Source organism: Ptychodera flava, chromosome 6, assembly GCF_041260155.1.
Source record: "Ptychodera flava strain L36383 chromosome 6, AS_Pfla_20210202, whole genome shotgun sequence".
Taxonomy (NCBI): Eukaryota; Metazoa; Hemichordata; class Enteropneusta; family Ptychoderidae; genus Ptychodera; species Ptychodera flava.
The window spans coordinates 11,187,985-11,202,214 of record NC_091933.1 but is presented as its reverse complement, the minus strand read 5'-3'; the positions used below and the strand labels follow the sequence as shown (position 1 = coordinate 11,202,214).

Here is a 14,230-nt window from a genome sequence, read left to right as displayed (position 1 = left end):
ATAAACTGAAATTGTATCCACCGGGACGGTATTTTTTCTATCGATAGTTCAATTAATATTTGCTTTTCTCTGTGACAATGTTTGTGTCGCTGTATAGGGATACGTGGCTTGTGTTGACTGTTGGTGTATTCTGAATTGCTGTCAGTAAACTAGCAGGTCAGACGAACGCACAAACTCAGAAAGAATCTCGAAAATGTATAACTTGATGATGTATCATTTGTTTGTACGCCAAACAATTGTAAAAAAAGACCCCGGTGTTGCGGATCGTGCCTTTAACTACATGGTTACCGAAAGTTTCTTTTTCTGTGTTGTAATATACTCTTTCCAAAACGACACGATGGTAGATGATGTCACCTGTCAGTGTATCCAGTGCGCATGGGCATCGAACCAAGACATTTCTGTTCAGCAGAGACCCGAAGGACAGGTCCGTCAGAGGTAAATTGCTGCGATACTTAATATGTGTGAAAATATAATCTCGTAGATAGAGTTGAACTATTGAGAAAAGAGGTTACTCTTGATCAATTTTTGCTCGTTCAAGTAATCCCTTGACACTTCATTGCCTCCCTCTGTGGTCGATTGAGACTACACGTGTGTGTTGTTGTCAAGTGTTCAGTAATGGATCACTAATTGAAGTTACCATGGTGACCGCGTACCGGATTGGCATGAGCACTGGTTGTCAGTGCAGTGTTACGATCACATATTCAAACGATTAAAAACAGTAACAAAAAAAATCCGCAGTAGTTTTGCAGCAAATTTAATTACTATTCCGAAGTGTTCTGACCTTTGCTTTTATGTGAAGTGCCATGCTTCCTCTAAGCAGCAAAAAGTCACGATCATTTAAAAAAAAACACGTACTTTCGATTGGTGAATGCTTTCGGTTTTTACCGACTTGAGGAAGAGCCGGGGCAACTAGAATTATTTTCAACTTTACAAGCGAGACGGTAATTCCAACCAAATCCAAAGCTTGCGTTTCAGGGAATGGACTTGGATTGAAGATAGTCGGAGGCAAGCGAATCCCGGGGACTGATCAAATAGGGGCGTACATCGCTGCCATCTACCCAGGCAGCGTCTGCGAGCAGGTCGATGACCTGCGGGAAGGTGATCAAGTCTGCGAATGGAACGGGACCAGTCTGACCGGACGGACCTACGAAGAGGTGCAGCAGATTATTCGGTCGACAGACGGAGAAGTTGAGTTGAAAGTGAGATGGTGAGTAGAGGTGCTGTGTTGTCGGCGAGAGCTTGCTTTCAAGATTGTCAGATCTTTGAACGTTTCTTGCAGACTTTATATTTCGCCTGTAGATTTGGTAATTAGCGTGACTACCAACTGTTTTCACATTGACCAACATCATCTGCTGCAAATAATATTGTCGTGTTAAAATCACCAATCACTTCGATCGCAAATTTATTCACCTTCAACGCAAGTAATTGTACATGATTGCTTCCCTACTTTCAAGCAGTGGTGTCAGCATGTGCGAGTCTCCTAGGAAACCACCGCCAAGCAAACAACCAAGCGAGAGTTATCAGTCCTCTATGGAAAATATTCCTGAGCACGATGAAGGTGAGTTACAACTGAACTTAAATTGCTTGAAGTGAGACTCGTGACCGTGTTCTATATATCAGCGGTACGACAAATGCAGTTTTCTGAATGTTCATTTTGCCGTGGAATATGTTTGACCGTAAAGATTTGAGACACATATCATAACCTTATCATTGACGAAAGAAAACGACATTTTTGATTCGCGTAAACGTTCAGTGATTTAAGTACATCACCGGGCGAGTCATTCTATCGGAGACTGTGCAGCCCCTTTGAGCTATGAACGCACCCACGCTTTTGACAGAATGGACGTGGTCTTGTTTCACGCTTCAGGGCTCAAATTCTATTGACACTTGCTAACATGTGTAGACCTTGATAATTGTCTTGACAGAAGGTGACCTTGAAAAGCAGAGATACTCGCCAAGTTCTGGCATAGACCCTACTCAGCTCACTCGAAGGCTTGAAGGCATATCTCGAGCTCAGTCACAATCAGGATCCAGCGGATCTTCTGTTAAGCATAGTAGTCCCCCAAAATGGCCAGAATCACCAGGTGTGTCTTCACCGAGCGAGCCCTCTACGCCAAAGGTGTGTGTGAATGCATTTGCAAATACATACTTCTTTTTTCTTCATTTCGGAAATAAAACAGTGAAAAAACAATACATCTTATTGGGTATATTTACGACAAAGATATTTCCAAACAGAAGTATAGGGTTAACTTTTCATGTTCATAAATTCACTAAATTCCTCTTGTTACTGCACAATTTAATTTAATCTTTGTGGAATCCCTCGGACAAGTTCTCCATTTCTCCGTACTATGTGAAAGTACATTCCTGTGTGTTGTTAACCGAAAATAAGGTCAGCCATTTTCTGTCTTTCTTCGTTTACATGACTTTGGTGAAAGTTACTAAAACATCACTGACTTCAAACAATGGTTTATCTTTAACGCGAAAACGCTCCCAGGAAATAAAATGCACGTACAAACACCCAAACTCGTTCAGTGATACAACCACCAGACGGGGTGTAACATTTGCAGGTGTATTTAACTCGCTAGATGCTCACAAACAATGATGTCACCTGTCATATCATAAAATGGGAATGGTAAGCCATAATGATATCAGGCTTTCGCGATGCTTTTCCGTCATAGTTTTGATGTATGTAATATTGAAGTGGAAGAAACATCGGTTGAAGAAATTTACACGGCATAATTAATTAATGAATGCACAAGATCAGTAGACGTTACAAAATCGCCGTTTCTGGGAGTGTAAACTCTCTAATTGTCGTATTTAGGCTTCATTCAGGAAACACTTGACGCTGATAAAATCCATCGCCTTGTTTAATCGGGGTAGAACTCGTAGGAAGGTATGTCAACATCACTCTACGGGTAACGGTGATGGGTGCTTTACACTCTTGATGCATACACAAATCATTCTCTCTCTTTCACGTCATCTCTACGTCTATAAAATCTATGCACTGTTCCATATCAGAACTCCGTTATATGTTTCTATGGCTAGTCCTAGTAGTGCAACATATAATCAGAGATTATTTTTATGTTAAAGTAACATGCATCTCCGAAATCTAACTTCTCTTCAAGTGTCACTTACTTTGAACCCAATAGTGAAAGATGAACTTGCCACGTCAAAAGTTAAGGGCCATCGATATATCAAGCTCACGGCGATTGAAACGTATTTTGAAAAGATTAAAGCGGTTGTATTTCCTGGAGAACAGCCCTTGGGTGCATTTTACTTTAACATTTGCAAAGTGTCGCAATTTAAACAAACCTCCGCTGCACAATATCGTTAGTCGTATCTGAACATGTTGAAAACCTTTGCATTCTTTCCTATAGGCAGTCCTCTATAGGTCTTCTATAATGCGGAATGCATGAGATGGGTTTAATCTCACGCTTCTCTGTTAAAATGAAATTTAAGCAGCAGTCAATGTTAATTGCCATTAATAATTGCAGCTTATCTACACTTGTCAGTGGATATAATATTCACATTATATAGGTTAGTCGTACCTACATGACATTGTCACTGTTAGGCGTACGAGCGTTCACGGTGAAGTATGATGATCTGTCGACTTTGCCTGTTCCGTCTCTGAACGTCCTCTATAAACCATGATTTTTGTCATTTTTCACAGGGATCCAGAAAACAACATCAGCATCATCACCATAGAGAAAAGAGGCACCACAGAGTATCGGGAGAAATTCAGGTTTGTATTGTGTTAGCGCTTAACTGCATTTAACCCGTTCAACCCACACTCCTCGTGAACAGCTCCACTCCCAATGGATAACAATGGGTTTGGGCTAAACCATTGTGGTGACGGTTGAAAGGCTACCAACCAAAGTTTAACCAGCCCTTTCAAAAACATGACATACTGCAGAATTGCCAGCCATGTGTTTTAAAAGGAAATTTTCACCTATTGTTGGGTGTTAGTGTGCCAGATCATGGTTATCCAATCCGTGATGAATTACATCCAATAAATTCCAGAGTATTCCATCTTCTGAAATTTTATCATCTTGCCATCAACAGCTCCAGATAAGGTACGAACCTCGCACACACGACCTTCAGATTAACATAATTCGAGCCAGGGGACTTGCTCCTAAAGACTTCAACGGTTTAGCAGATCCATTCGTGAAAGTGTATTTGCTACCAGGTAGAAGGTAAGGACTTTAAGTGCTTCTACATGTACTTGCAAACACTGAACATACAGATAGCCCATTACGTTAATTTGCATTTCAAGGTCTCTGGGCCACATGCAAAAGGTGTTATTTGATGTTAAATCGACTTTGTAAGTGTATATGACAAGATCTGTCACGGATGGTGTTGGTGATGTCACTAATGGTGTTGGCTATCTGAAACCATTGAAATTTGAAAACTTTGAAATTCGGCCATCTAGGGAGATATCACGGTGAGTGTTGAAACCCTTTCGTGGCGATTGAAAACAGACTGTACCGTGCGATTTGCGTTACCATTCGGGTTAAACTTTTTACAACATTAGTATCGTGACAGTGTAGTACACAATTGAGAGTTAGCCATTGGTGCAGAGTTTGAGGACTGTTCCAACGATATAGAGGGGTGTCAGTTCGATGAGCGATGGAATGACGCCACGGGGACTGTTTTGGGACAACATTTTATTGAAAGAGGAGGGTTGGGCATTAGAGGGAGACAAGTCCGTACAGGGAAGTTGAGTCGGTCTAGACAGTCGAGATAGTCTGGACTAAGATATGCTCGATGGAGACTGTCTGAGAAATACAACTTGACTAGCAAGGATGGGTATATGTAGTCTCGCATGCCAGATTTCGAACCATTCCATCGCTCACTGGATTGACATGCGAGACTAGGCTATACTGTAAGATGGAGGATTGGATTTTTCAGAGCTGGGTCAAGGTAACCGGAAATATACTGTGGCGTTGCGCCAAAGACATCCACCGCGAGTAGCAAGGAAATTTACCATAAGACATTCGAAAGAATTTTCGGACATGACATTCACGTCAATGCGAAAAACAGCGTAACTATATTTATATATTTTGAAGAAGAAATGACATACGTATAATGGCTCAACCGTTAATTTGGACAAATTTTCGATATAATTTATTCTTTTAGTGCGGAAAACAAGCGACGGACAAAATACATCGCCAGGTCATTGAACCCACAATGGGAACAGGTTGTGTTTTACAGAAATCTAAGTCCAGCTGATTTGCAGAAGAAAAGCATCGAGTTCACCGTATGGGATTACGACAGATTTTCACCAAATGATTTCATGGGAGAGGTACGTAACAATGACCATTACAACATATTTTTGGTGATGCGGTTTATTTGAAGTAGTATGCGCCTCGAAATTGTAATACCTGAACTTTTTGCTCATACTTTCCGTAAGAAAATATTAAACCATTCTCTTTTCGAAATCAGAATGAAAATCAGCGGTCACTGTGCAAAATGTCACTTACCCAATATTTACCACACTCGAATTGCAACTTTATGGTCGCCATCCCTATTATCTCAATGAGGAAAAATAAAATTTTCACAAGAGTACGCCCCAAAAATGACCCAAAGTGGTAGACAAAAAAAAGGGTATTGTAAAAGTTTAAGAGTTTAAAAATCTGTCCCAAAGGCGCATTCTGCAGTCATTGGTTTGTAACGCAATGTTACATGATTTGGCGAAGCAGCAACACTTGTGCAAAAATAATATCAATCGCAATTTACTCCACAAATACGATATTTCCCATTTGAATAAAACAAATGAATTGGAGTAAGTTTGGATACAGCAAGCTGCAGGAGTCGATTGAAGCACCGTAATAGTTCCGCCCCAAGCTAGGAACTGCAATCGCTGTCAAAGCAGAAATACATTGTTTACGACCACCTTTTTTTTGAGGAACAAATTTTCAGAATATACTTATGAATTCAGTAAGCTGGCTTATAACCGCGACATTAAAAGCTACCTGAAGGAGATACTTTATTCAAACAATCGCAAAATTTTAATTGCCAAGGCTGGACAAATATTTGTCGCAGGGTATACATACTACGTATATACACGGGAAATTAAACACATTAACCTCGTGTCCACCTATAATCCCAATACTCCTGTTGCGTCACAGTTTTAACCCGAATGGCGTCATTTTATCACATTAATTTCCTACATTCACCATGAACGATGAGGAATTCATGTCACCGTTTGACATGAAAGAAAATTATCTTTTTGAAATCGAAGCTTTAACGAGGGCTATAGGGAGTTACTTCCCAGTAGGTATTCGGCACTTAAACAGTGGTAAATTTAAGCTAGTAAATACGGAGAGCAGGTTTGTTACGGCAGTTATCACAGATAGTTTCCCTTTGGATGTCTATATCTCTCCGCGTCCCGCTTGATATCATGGTCAGAACACCGAGATCTTTGCATTTTACAATTTTTCAAAGTGGGGCGCGTCTCACTGCCTACTTTTAAAGCTTCAATCACTTATTTGGACTCGAAGTCATTATTTTCTTGCCTTGCTCCGGTGAGAAGTAGATGTGTGTACACCAGAGGGACAGTAGATGTAACTGCTGATTACATTATGATTATTCTGCCTAATTGGTGATCATTGGCTCGGATGTTGAGTCTCTTCTTCCCTTTAAGGTAGTATGCGCCTCGAAAGTGAAAGACTTAAACTTTCGCTCAAACTTTCCTTAATGAAACTTTCAGCCATTCTCTTACTAATTCAAGAATAAAAATCGGGAGTCACCGTGCAAATTTTGGTACTAGAGAAACATATAACCCAAGATTTACCGATATTTAAAATTCAAAATGGCCGCCATCCCTGCGTTAACTCTATGGAGAAAAAATAAATGTTCGATTTTCCAGAAACTAAGCCGGTGAAAAGTTTTTTTTACACCAAGACCTTTAAAATGAACCCCAACAAGTGGTATATCAGTCTAGAATTGTAAAAGTTTGCGATTCCGAACATCTGTTTCCGAGGCGCGTTCTACCTTAAAGCATACAAAGTATTCAAAGTATTGGCTTTGCCAGCACACAGCATCGTGCATACTGCACTGTAATGTCATTATTGGTAAATTTAATGAACGCTAGTCCATACTGAATTAGTTGCCAACCATAACATTGGGTATGACTCATGCAAGCTTTCAGGCTGTGGTGACAAGTTGAATACTGATCATTTCGACATGACTTTAATGGGGAGAACAAGAAAACTATTTCTCACCAAAAACACAACAAAATACGCTCTTAGTCTTAGCTTTATATTATTGATATTGGGGATCAAGATATTGATAAATAGGTAAGCAAAAGTATACTACAACTGTCGTTGTTGTCTCTACAATCCGTCATTTCCGAGGTCATGCTGCAACTGAATGCGTGCGATTCCAACGGTTACATGAATCCAGCTGAACTTTTCACAGCCCAGTGCATAACCAAACACTCCACTTCTTCAATAGATGGCGTTTCTCTATCAATTTTCACCATATCTCATTTAGGTATTGATAGACCTAGCTGAGAGTCAGTACTTGGACAACAGACCGCGCTGGTTTCGACTACATGAACACGATGAAAACAACAGTGCGCAGCTTCCAAAGCCCAAGACGCTGTCTCCCATCCGGCAAAGATCGCCTTCTAAGTCACACACATTAGTGCTGCAGAAATGCCGGAGTCACCAGGATGTGATGGACGACCAACCAAGAGACAGAAGTAGTAGCAGAAGCGCCGAGAAGACACGATCCTTAACACAGCTCTCTCGAACCGAGAGTGATGACAGTGCCAAAGAGGGCGCCGCATCACTAAGGCCACAGCGCCCTCATATGCCACCGTCATTCTGGAAGGAAGGTAGTTTATTTGTCTAACAGGCGATTTTTTTCTGCAATCAGTGTGAACTCTATTTGACTGAACTAACCAGCAAAACCCGTTTGAAATTAACATAATTTGAAGGATAAAAAGCATGCTGATGATCAAGAGTAACTGAAATCCGGATAATATCTGCATGACAAACCAAAGTTTCCTTTGCAACTTGAAATTTCAATACGGTGTAAATCAGAAATAAACGATGATGCACGGAAATTATTTTTGTAAGGGTATATCATACTAATGCAAACTCGTGTGGCATATTTTTTATATTAAATACCCCTTGTAACAACATCATTTATGTGTCCCCGGTGTAAAGTTGACGCGGTATCTGCATGGCTGGCAGTAAACCTCTAGAACTGTATTATTTTTCATATATAAATAGTAGATCAATGCGCAAAGATGCAGAAACAAGCTTCTGAATGGCAAATTTGAATTTGTTTTTCAAAGTTACTCCCGAGGTTAGGAGAAACGAGCCTGCCCTATCCCATCCCAAACCTAATGTCACTCCACTTGCTCAGGCCCAGCACATTTCTTAGCCTGTATCGCTTACACTTTACCCTCGAGTCACTACACTTGGGGCTTACATCACCTGATTTTCAACGTATCTCCACTTTTCTCTCTCCGTGAACATTCATCAACTCTTCATGTTAACACCTTTGTTGTAGTTTGCTCGTTTGTTTGTTTGTTGCTTCCTTCATCAGTAATCATTTTCACCAATGTTTGTATATTTTGATGCAACCATGCAGCATTTTAGCACAGTCACTTCGCCAAGACTTGTACAGGTAACTACGCCCTCATCGCCACCTCATGTTCAGAAATCGGTCGATGACCTTGTATTCTGTATGGTTTTATCTCACCGAATGCAAAAACTTGAAATGTCTGATGAAATGTCTGATAGATTGGTTGTGAGTTGCATGTCTAATCCCCCAACCCTTAATTCACCCCTTTAGTAGATACCGTCTGCAAATTTGGAGTTTAAAGAGAAAACGGTGACTGTGTTTCATTGGTGCTGACAAATTCTCTTTCCTGCTCATGATAATATTTTGCTGTGTGGCACACGACTGTCGCTTAGCAACCCGACGAAACGTTTCTGCATAGTCCATCACGCATTTGTGAAGTGTCGTCGTATTAGTAGAACAAGCAACAATACGGGACATGTTTGTGTGAACTAATTGGAGCCCACGCTGTGAACTCATTTGACCGCCGGGATGGATCTCACTAGAACTTTGAGTGTGAACTCATTTGACCTAAAAACAATGCGCTGCTGCATGATGGAGCGGGTTCTCCAGCTTCAATAGCGTATAGCTAATAACACATGCACAATTCACGTCTGTCGTTCCTCGTCAACTCACTCGTACACATGCACAGGCAAGATCGATCCAAACTTGATTGAATGTTATATTAGTTCACGAAACATGAGTCGAAATTGATCTAGTCTGCTGTTGTTGTAGTAGTTGTCATGTCAACTGAAAGGAAAAACAAATAATTCCTCGAAAGTGTAATATTCACATGCCCTGTCCTCTTTCCGTTCCGTTTAGATAAATCTGCCGCGCCAATAATGAGAAAAGAAAGCAAAACGGCTATTGATCGGCCCACTACCACAACACATTCAGCAATGACAGCAGGAAAGAGAATTGCGGCAAAAGAAAACATTCACAGTGCAACTTTTCCGCCCACTACTTCATCTAGCGCAGTGATACACACGCCAACTGCAGCTTCACGGAAAGCTTATTCGCCCGACGAACCCCACGACGCTGCCCACGCGGCGCTCGCGGCTGCCGAAGAGGTCGTGAGACAATTACAACCAGGTGACTCAACCTATATCTAGCCGTAGCTTAGTAGTCATGACAACCACCATTTCATCCATTTTAACAGGGAATTGAACAGTCGCTCACCTGATCTGTTGCTTGGTTGTTGGTTTAAAAATTTCTTTTGGTTCGCAGATTTTGTTTATTTCACTTTTGCATGCATTTGCATATGTTACATTATGTTCTGCACACCGTAATACATGGAACGACCACGCCAACAACATTACATGTCTCTATCGTTTCACAGATTTTAATTTTGCCTTTATAACGTTTGCGAAACTCGCCTAGCCTGAGCAGTGAGTAAATTTCTGTAGCTACACGGATGTACGAAACCCTCCAACGCCATGTCAAAAAATTGCCCCTGCGAAAGCCATTCTCTTAACTTTGACGGTATACTTACATGATATGCACATCCGTATGGGTTATTTCGCAGCCTTGTCGGAGAGCAGCTCCAAAAGTTACACGGACAGTCCTCTGCAGCAGCGGAAAAGTTACATAAGTGATGACGTCATGATCGGGGGCGGATATTCGCTGTCATCTATTCCGATTCCCATGAGAAGAACCCTATCTGCCGGTGATACAACGCCATCATTAGAACACCTTGCAAGAAATAGTCGAATCAGAAGAAAGGTAAGTGATGACTCAGTCTTGGTTAACCAGACTGCTCTGCGGGGCTCCCGGAGAGAGGCCCGCAGAGCAGTCTGGGTAACCGAGACTAGTGATGACTGTGATGGGAATTTATTCCATTGAAATATCACGTTGAGCTATGCGCGCTGTGGGCCGCAGCATCAGTTGGAACTATATAGTATGCCCTCAAATTGTGTTACCGCTCTTGTTGCACCGACAATATGGTAATAAACTCTATGAAAAAAATTGCACATGACATTGCAGCGTTCACCTCGGGGACAGAATGTTGGACTCCATCTTCAGAAAGCTTCGTTGGTCCACACCTCGTATATGTAGAATTACTTCTTCGAAACCCGTGGGAAAACCAAGTTTACACCATTTTCTCTTTTCCCAATGCGAAATTTACTTTTCCTCGTATTGCATTAGTACAAGCAATGGCCAATTTTTATTTCCGACGATCTCAGGCTGTAAATTAGAGGTAATTTGGTTTTGTAATCCAAACGTTTGCATTGGCTCCCTGATTTCTATTACTGAATTCTAGAGTAATTTCAACTATTATTATTGGTAAAGCCTGAAAAAAGCTCAAAACTCTTATTTTCGAGGTGCAGACGACATTTAAGAGATAGTCCGAATTGCTGGATCGCGCTTTCTGATAGAAATTTGGGAGTTTGTTGTAGGCCAAAATACTCAATCCTCCCAAAGTGCGACATCCATACGCACACTCTATTGTCGGAAGTCCCCCTAAACCCCCCTCCCCCTGCGTCACTTCTTATGTTATAGTACATTATCATTTCGAACAGCCACATTATGGATCGGGTGACACCACAGACAGCAGTAACATAAGTACTCCAAGATCAAGCAGACACAGTAGCCGGGAACGAGGACAGGCCAGGTCGTCTCCGGTGAGACTTCTGAGGAAAGAAACAACAGACACCACAACGAGTACCAAGTCATCCTACTATTACACAGCAGACTCCAAACCACCATCTAGTAAGTCACTATTGTGAAACGAGGCGGTGGGCCAGTCCTTGTCTCGCAGCATTGATTTTTCTCCCCATTATTGAACTCACCCGCAGCATGCAGCCGTATGTCAAGTGAAAAAAGTCCTAAGTCAAGTTGTGTTCATTGAACTTTAATTATGAAAAATAAAGTAATGCAGTTGGCTGTAAGTGACATCTTTAATATCTCCTTTTCGACTGAAAACGAAAATTGGGCATAATTCACTATTCACTCTACTAGTTTCATAATCCATATTCACTAGCCATATCTCTATTTATTATCTTTGCCTACAGCAAACTATGGACAAGCTGACAGTTACCACATGCCACCATTGCACATACAACCACAGCCCACCATCCAGAGTTACTATGGTTACGACCCTAGTATCAGCATCACGACTGACACTACGTACCTCAGCCAATCACAAAGCTCTAAGAGATCATCAAAGTGAGTGACCTCTGACCTGTATGCACAGAATCTACTTTGAAGTAGCCTTATCGCGTCATTTCTACTCAACTTCTCCCGAAGTTTTTTTCTGTTGTAAATTGTCCATATATATCTTTACAGGGCTTCTAGGTGACATTACGCCTCTTGATGCATTTATACGGAAACGGAAACATTTTTGAGAAATACGTACAGGGCACCATAACTAATATGGCTGATAATTCTTTGTCTGATATATCAACGAATGAAATAAATATCAGTTAGTGATTACTGTAAATTCGAATTGCAGTTCCCGCCGAAGTCATCACCGTAGTGGTGGTGGTGGTCACGAAAAGAGCAAGTCAAGTTCCATGGGTGCTGAGCATTTCCCTGCAACAGAGAAAAATGCAGATGGTTCTGTGCGATCTCTTCCCAATGAGATCAGACAATCACCACGTGAGTCAATCATACTTTGATCCCTGGGTGTCATAATTTCGACTGCGGACGCTCATAGCAAAAAGAAAAAAAAACACGAAAAACGAAAAAATGAAAAAAAAATCACCGGGGTAGCATTAGATCTACGATACCTTATTATGCTTTTAGACCAAAGCGAATTCCTTGTTTTGCATATTTTCTGTGCTAGCCAACTGAAGCGCCGAGCGACATTTTTATTTCCATTTTTGTGCAAACTGGTGACGTACCCAAATAATGTTATGATATTGAATGCCTAACCACTCCGAGTAAAACGATACATCACATATCTACTCTAAAAACCGTTTCCAATAAAGGTGTACTATGTACTGTAACAAAGGGAACACGTTTCGCCGAAATTCCAGTATGACAGTATTTGATGCTGGTTTTTAGGCATTAACAGAATCAAATCGGAAAAAGTGGAAGTAGTGACTTTCAGACGATATTGCGATTCTGCCTAGCCAAATTCACGCATTTCAACGGTTCCCGTCATTTCAATACGATCAGAGGCAGCCATGACAGAACTGTGTCTCAAACCGTTTCATAATTGAAAAAAACACTTTCAAATTTCAGGAAAAAGTGTTTCAATTGAAGACAGTAGGTATGGAGGTAGTGACATCCAAGTAATTGAACAAAGGTGAGATGCGCTGTTACGTTGTTTACATTTCGAAAAATCTTGCAAAGAAAAATAAATAAAATGGGTGTCCCTTCCGTCAACGGCAGTCCTGATATAGGAGGGAGCCATCTTTACTGCCTACCGAATTTACCACGAGAAAGGGCATTGTGTGATAGACCTCGGCGTACATCTGTCAGTACATAGCACACTGTACAGTAACAAACGTTTCGTGAAGAAAGTTTCTGAGCTTATCTGAACATATCTCAAACGAGATAAAGATTATTTTTCATGAAAGTTTTACTTATCATAAAACCATGCGTTATATATATATATATATATATATATATATATATATATATGTGCAGTGTAGAGACAATCAGATGTGTCGTTGTGTGCTTTTCTCATTAGTTTAATTTTATCTCTTTTACATTTTAGTGAAACGCCTTGGATTGTACGCCAGCCACCAGATGGACGTGAAATAAGTATGCAACAAAAAGCTGCCATGTATACGAGAATGTTACTGGCTGACTTAGGTCCTGGGCAGGTGATCGACCCAGAAATGCCAAGTAAGCTATCGAACTGGCCAATCAAAAATAGTCGTGAGCGTATTTTACCACTAAACACGGAGATAAGACATTTTTGCCGAAAAGAAATGTCCTCGTGAAAATTTTTAGACGTAATCGTTCTGGTATCCCATTCCCCGGGAAAAAACATGACAGTTCCGTAGCATAATCACGTGAAATCATTATAATTGTATTAAGAAGAACCGCTCCTCAAAAGAGTATACTTGGACATTTTTAAGTGTACCGTCGGAGGCTTTATCCAGAAGAGTTACGTAATCTTGATATCACTGTTATTAAAATGTACTTTATTGCACTTGCAATATTTTGCTGTTGTCAGTAGAAGCCAACTAACAAATTTCACACTCTCTCACGAAGATTGCTGCACGGTAGATTTAATTAGAGACCCATTTTCGGCAGTGCATATATCGCTTTTTTAAAATCCTGTACCAATGATTTGTTTTATCAAAATAGCAAACCATAAATACGGTATCTTTGATTTTTTTATTATTATTACTGTTGTTATTATTATTATTATTATCCCTATTGACCTAACCGCCATCTTGGATGATATTTCTCCTTTTACCTTGTCCTACCATTACCAATCGCCATAATAACCATACCACCATCGTCATGCTACTACAAGGGCAATGTAGAGCAACCTTTTTGAAGAAAGGTAAACCATATCTCAGTACCTCTCACGTAGCAAGGAAAGGTCGCCTCGTTGCTCATTGACATTTCATTCCACACACTTTGCATGTGCATGCTCCACAGCCACAGCATGAAAGCCAGTGAACCACAGTGTGAAAGCCATGAAACAGTTCATTGGTATACGCACGTACCGCTTGCTGATGTTTTCACGCCAAGT

The 14,230-nt window shown here is 40.8% G+C and overlaps 1 protein-coding gene across 8 annotated transcripts in view; it reads left to right on the top strand.

Moving 5' to 3' along the window:
* The window catches only part of LOC139134813 (uncharacterized), a 68,311-nt gene that overhangs the window by 46,845 nt on the left and 7,236 nt on the right, over nt 1-14,230 (top strand). For 2 of the 8 annotated variants that reach the window (XM_070701871.1, XM_070701867.1), the window contains exons 11-26: nt 345-435; nt 964-1,207; nt 1,455-1,558; nt 1,926-2,119; nt 3,671-3,742; nt 4,063-4,193; nt 5,137-5,302; nt 7,495-7,840; nt 9,397-9,666; nt 10,100-10,296; nt 11,094-11,283; nt 11,586-11,739; nt 12,026-12,171; nt 12,760-12,823; nt 13,238-13,368; nt 14,009-14,038. In XM_070701871.1, the coding sequence (XP_070557972.1) occupies nt 345-435; nt 964-1,207; nt 1,455-1,558; nt 1,926-2,119; nt 3,671-3,742; nt 4,063-4,193; nt 5,137-5,302; nt 7,495-7,840; nt 9,397-9,666; nt 10,100-10,296; nt 11,094-11,283; nt 11,586-11,739; nt 12,026-12,171; nt 12,760-12,823; nt 13,238-13,368; nt 14,009-14,038 (2,530 nt within the window). Of the gene's footprint in view, nt 1-344; nt 436-963; nt 1,208-1,454; nt 1,559-1,925; nt 2,120-3,670; nt 3,743-4,062; nt 4,194-5,136; nt 5,303-7,494; nt 7,841-8,604; nt 8,641-9,396; nt 9,667-10,099; nt 10,297-11,093; nt 11,284-11,585; nt 11,740-12,025; nt 12,172-12,759; nt 12,824-13,237; nt 13,369-14,008; nt 14,039-14,230 lie in introns of those variants that run through there. The other 6 variants (XM_070701869.1, XM_070701868.1, XM_070701873.1 and 3 more) reach the window with 6 other exon arrangements.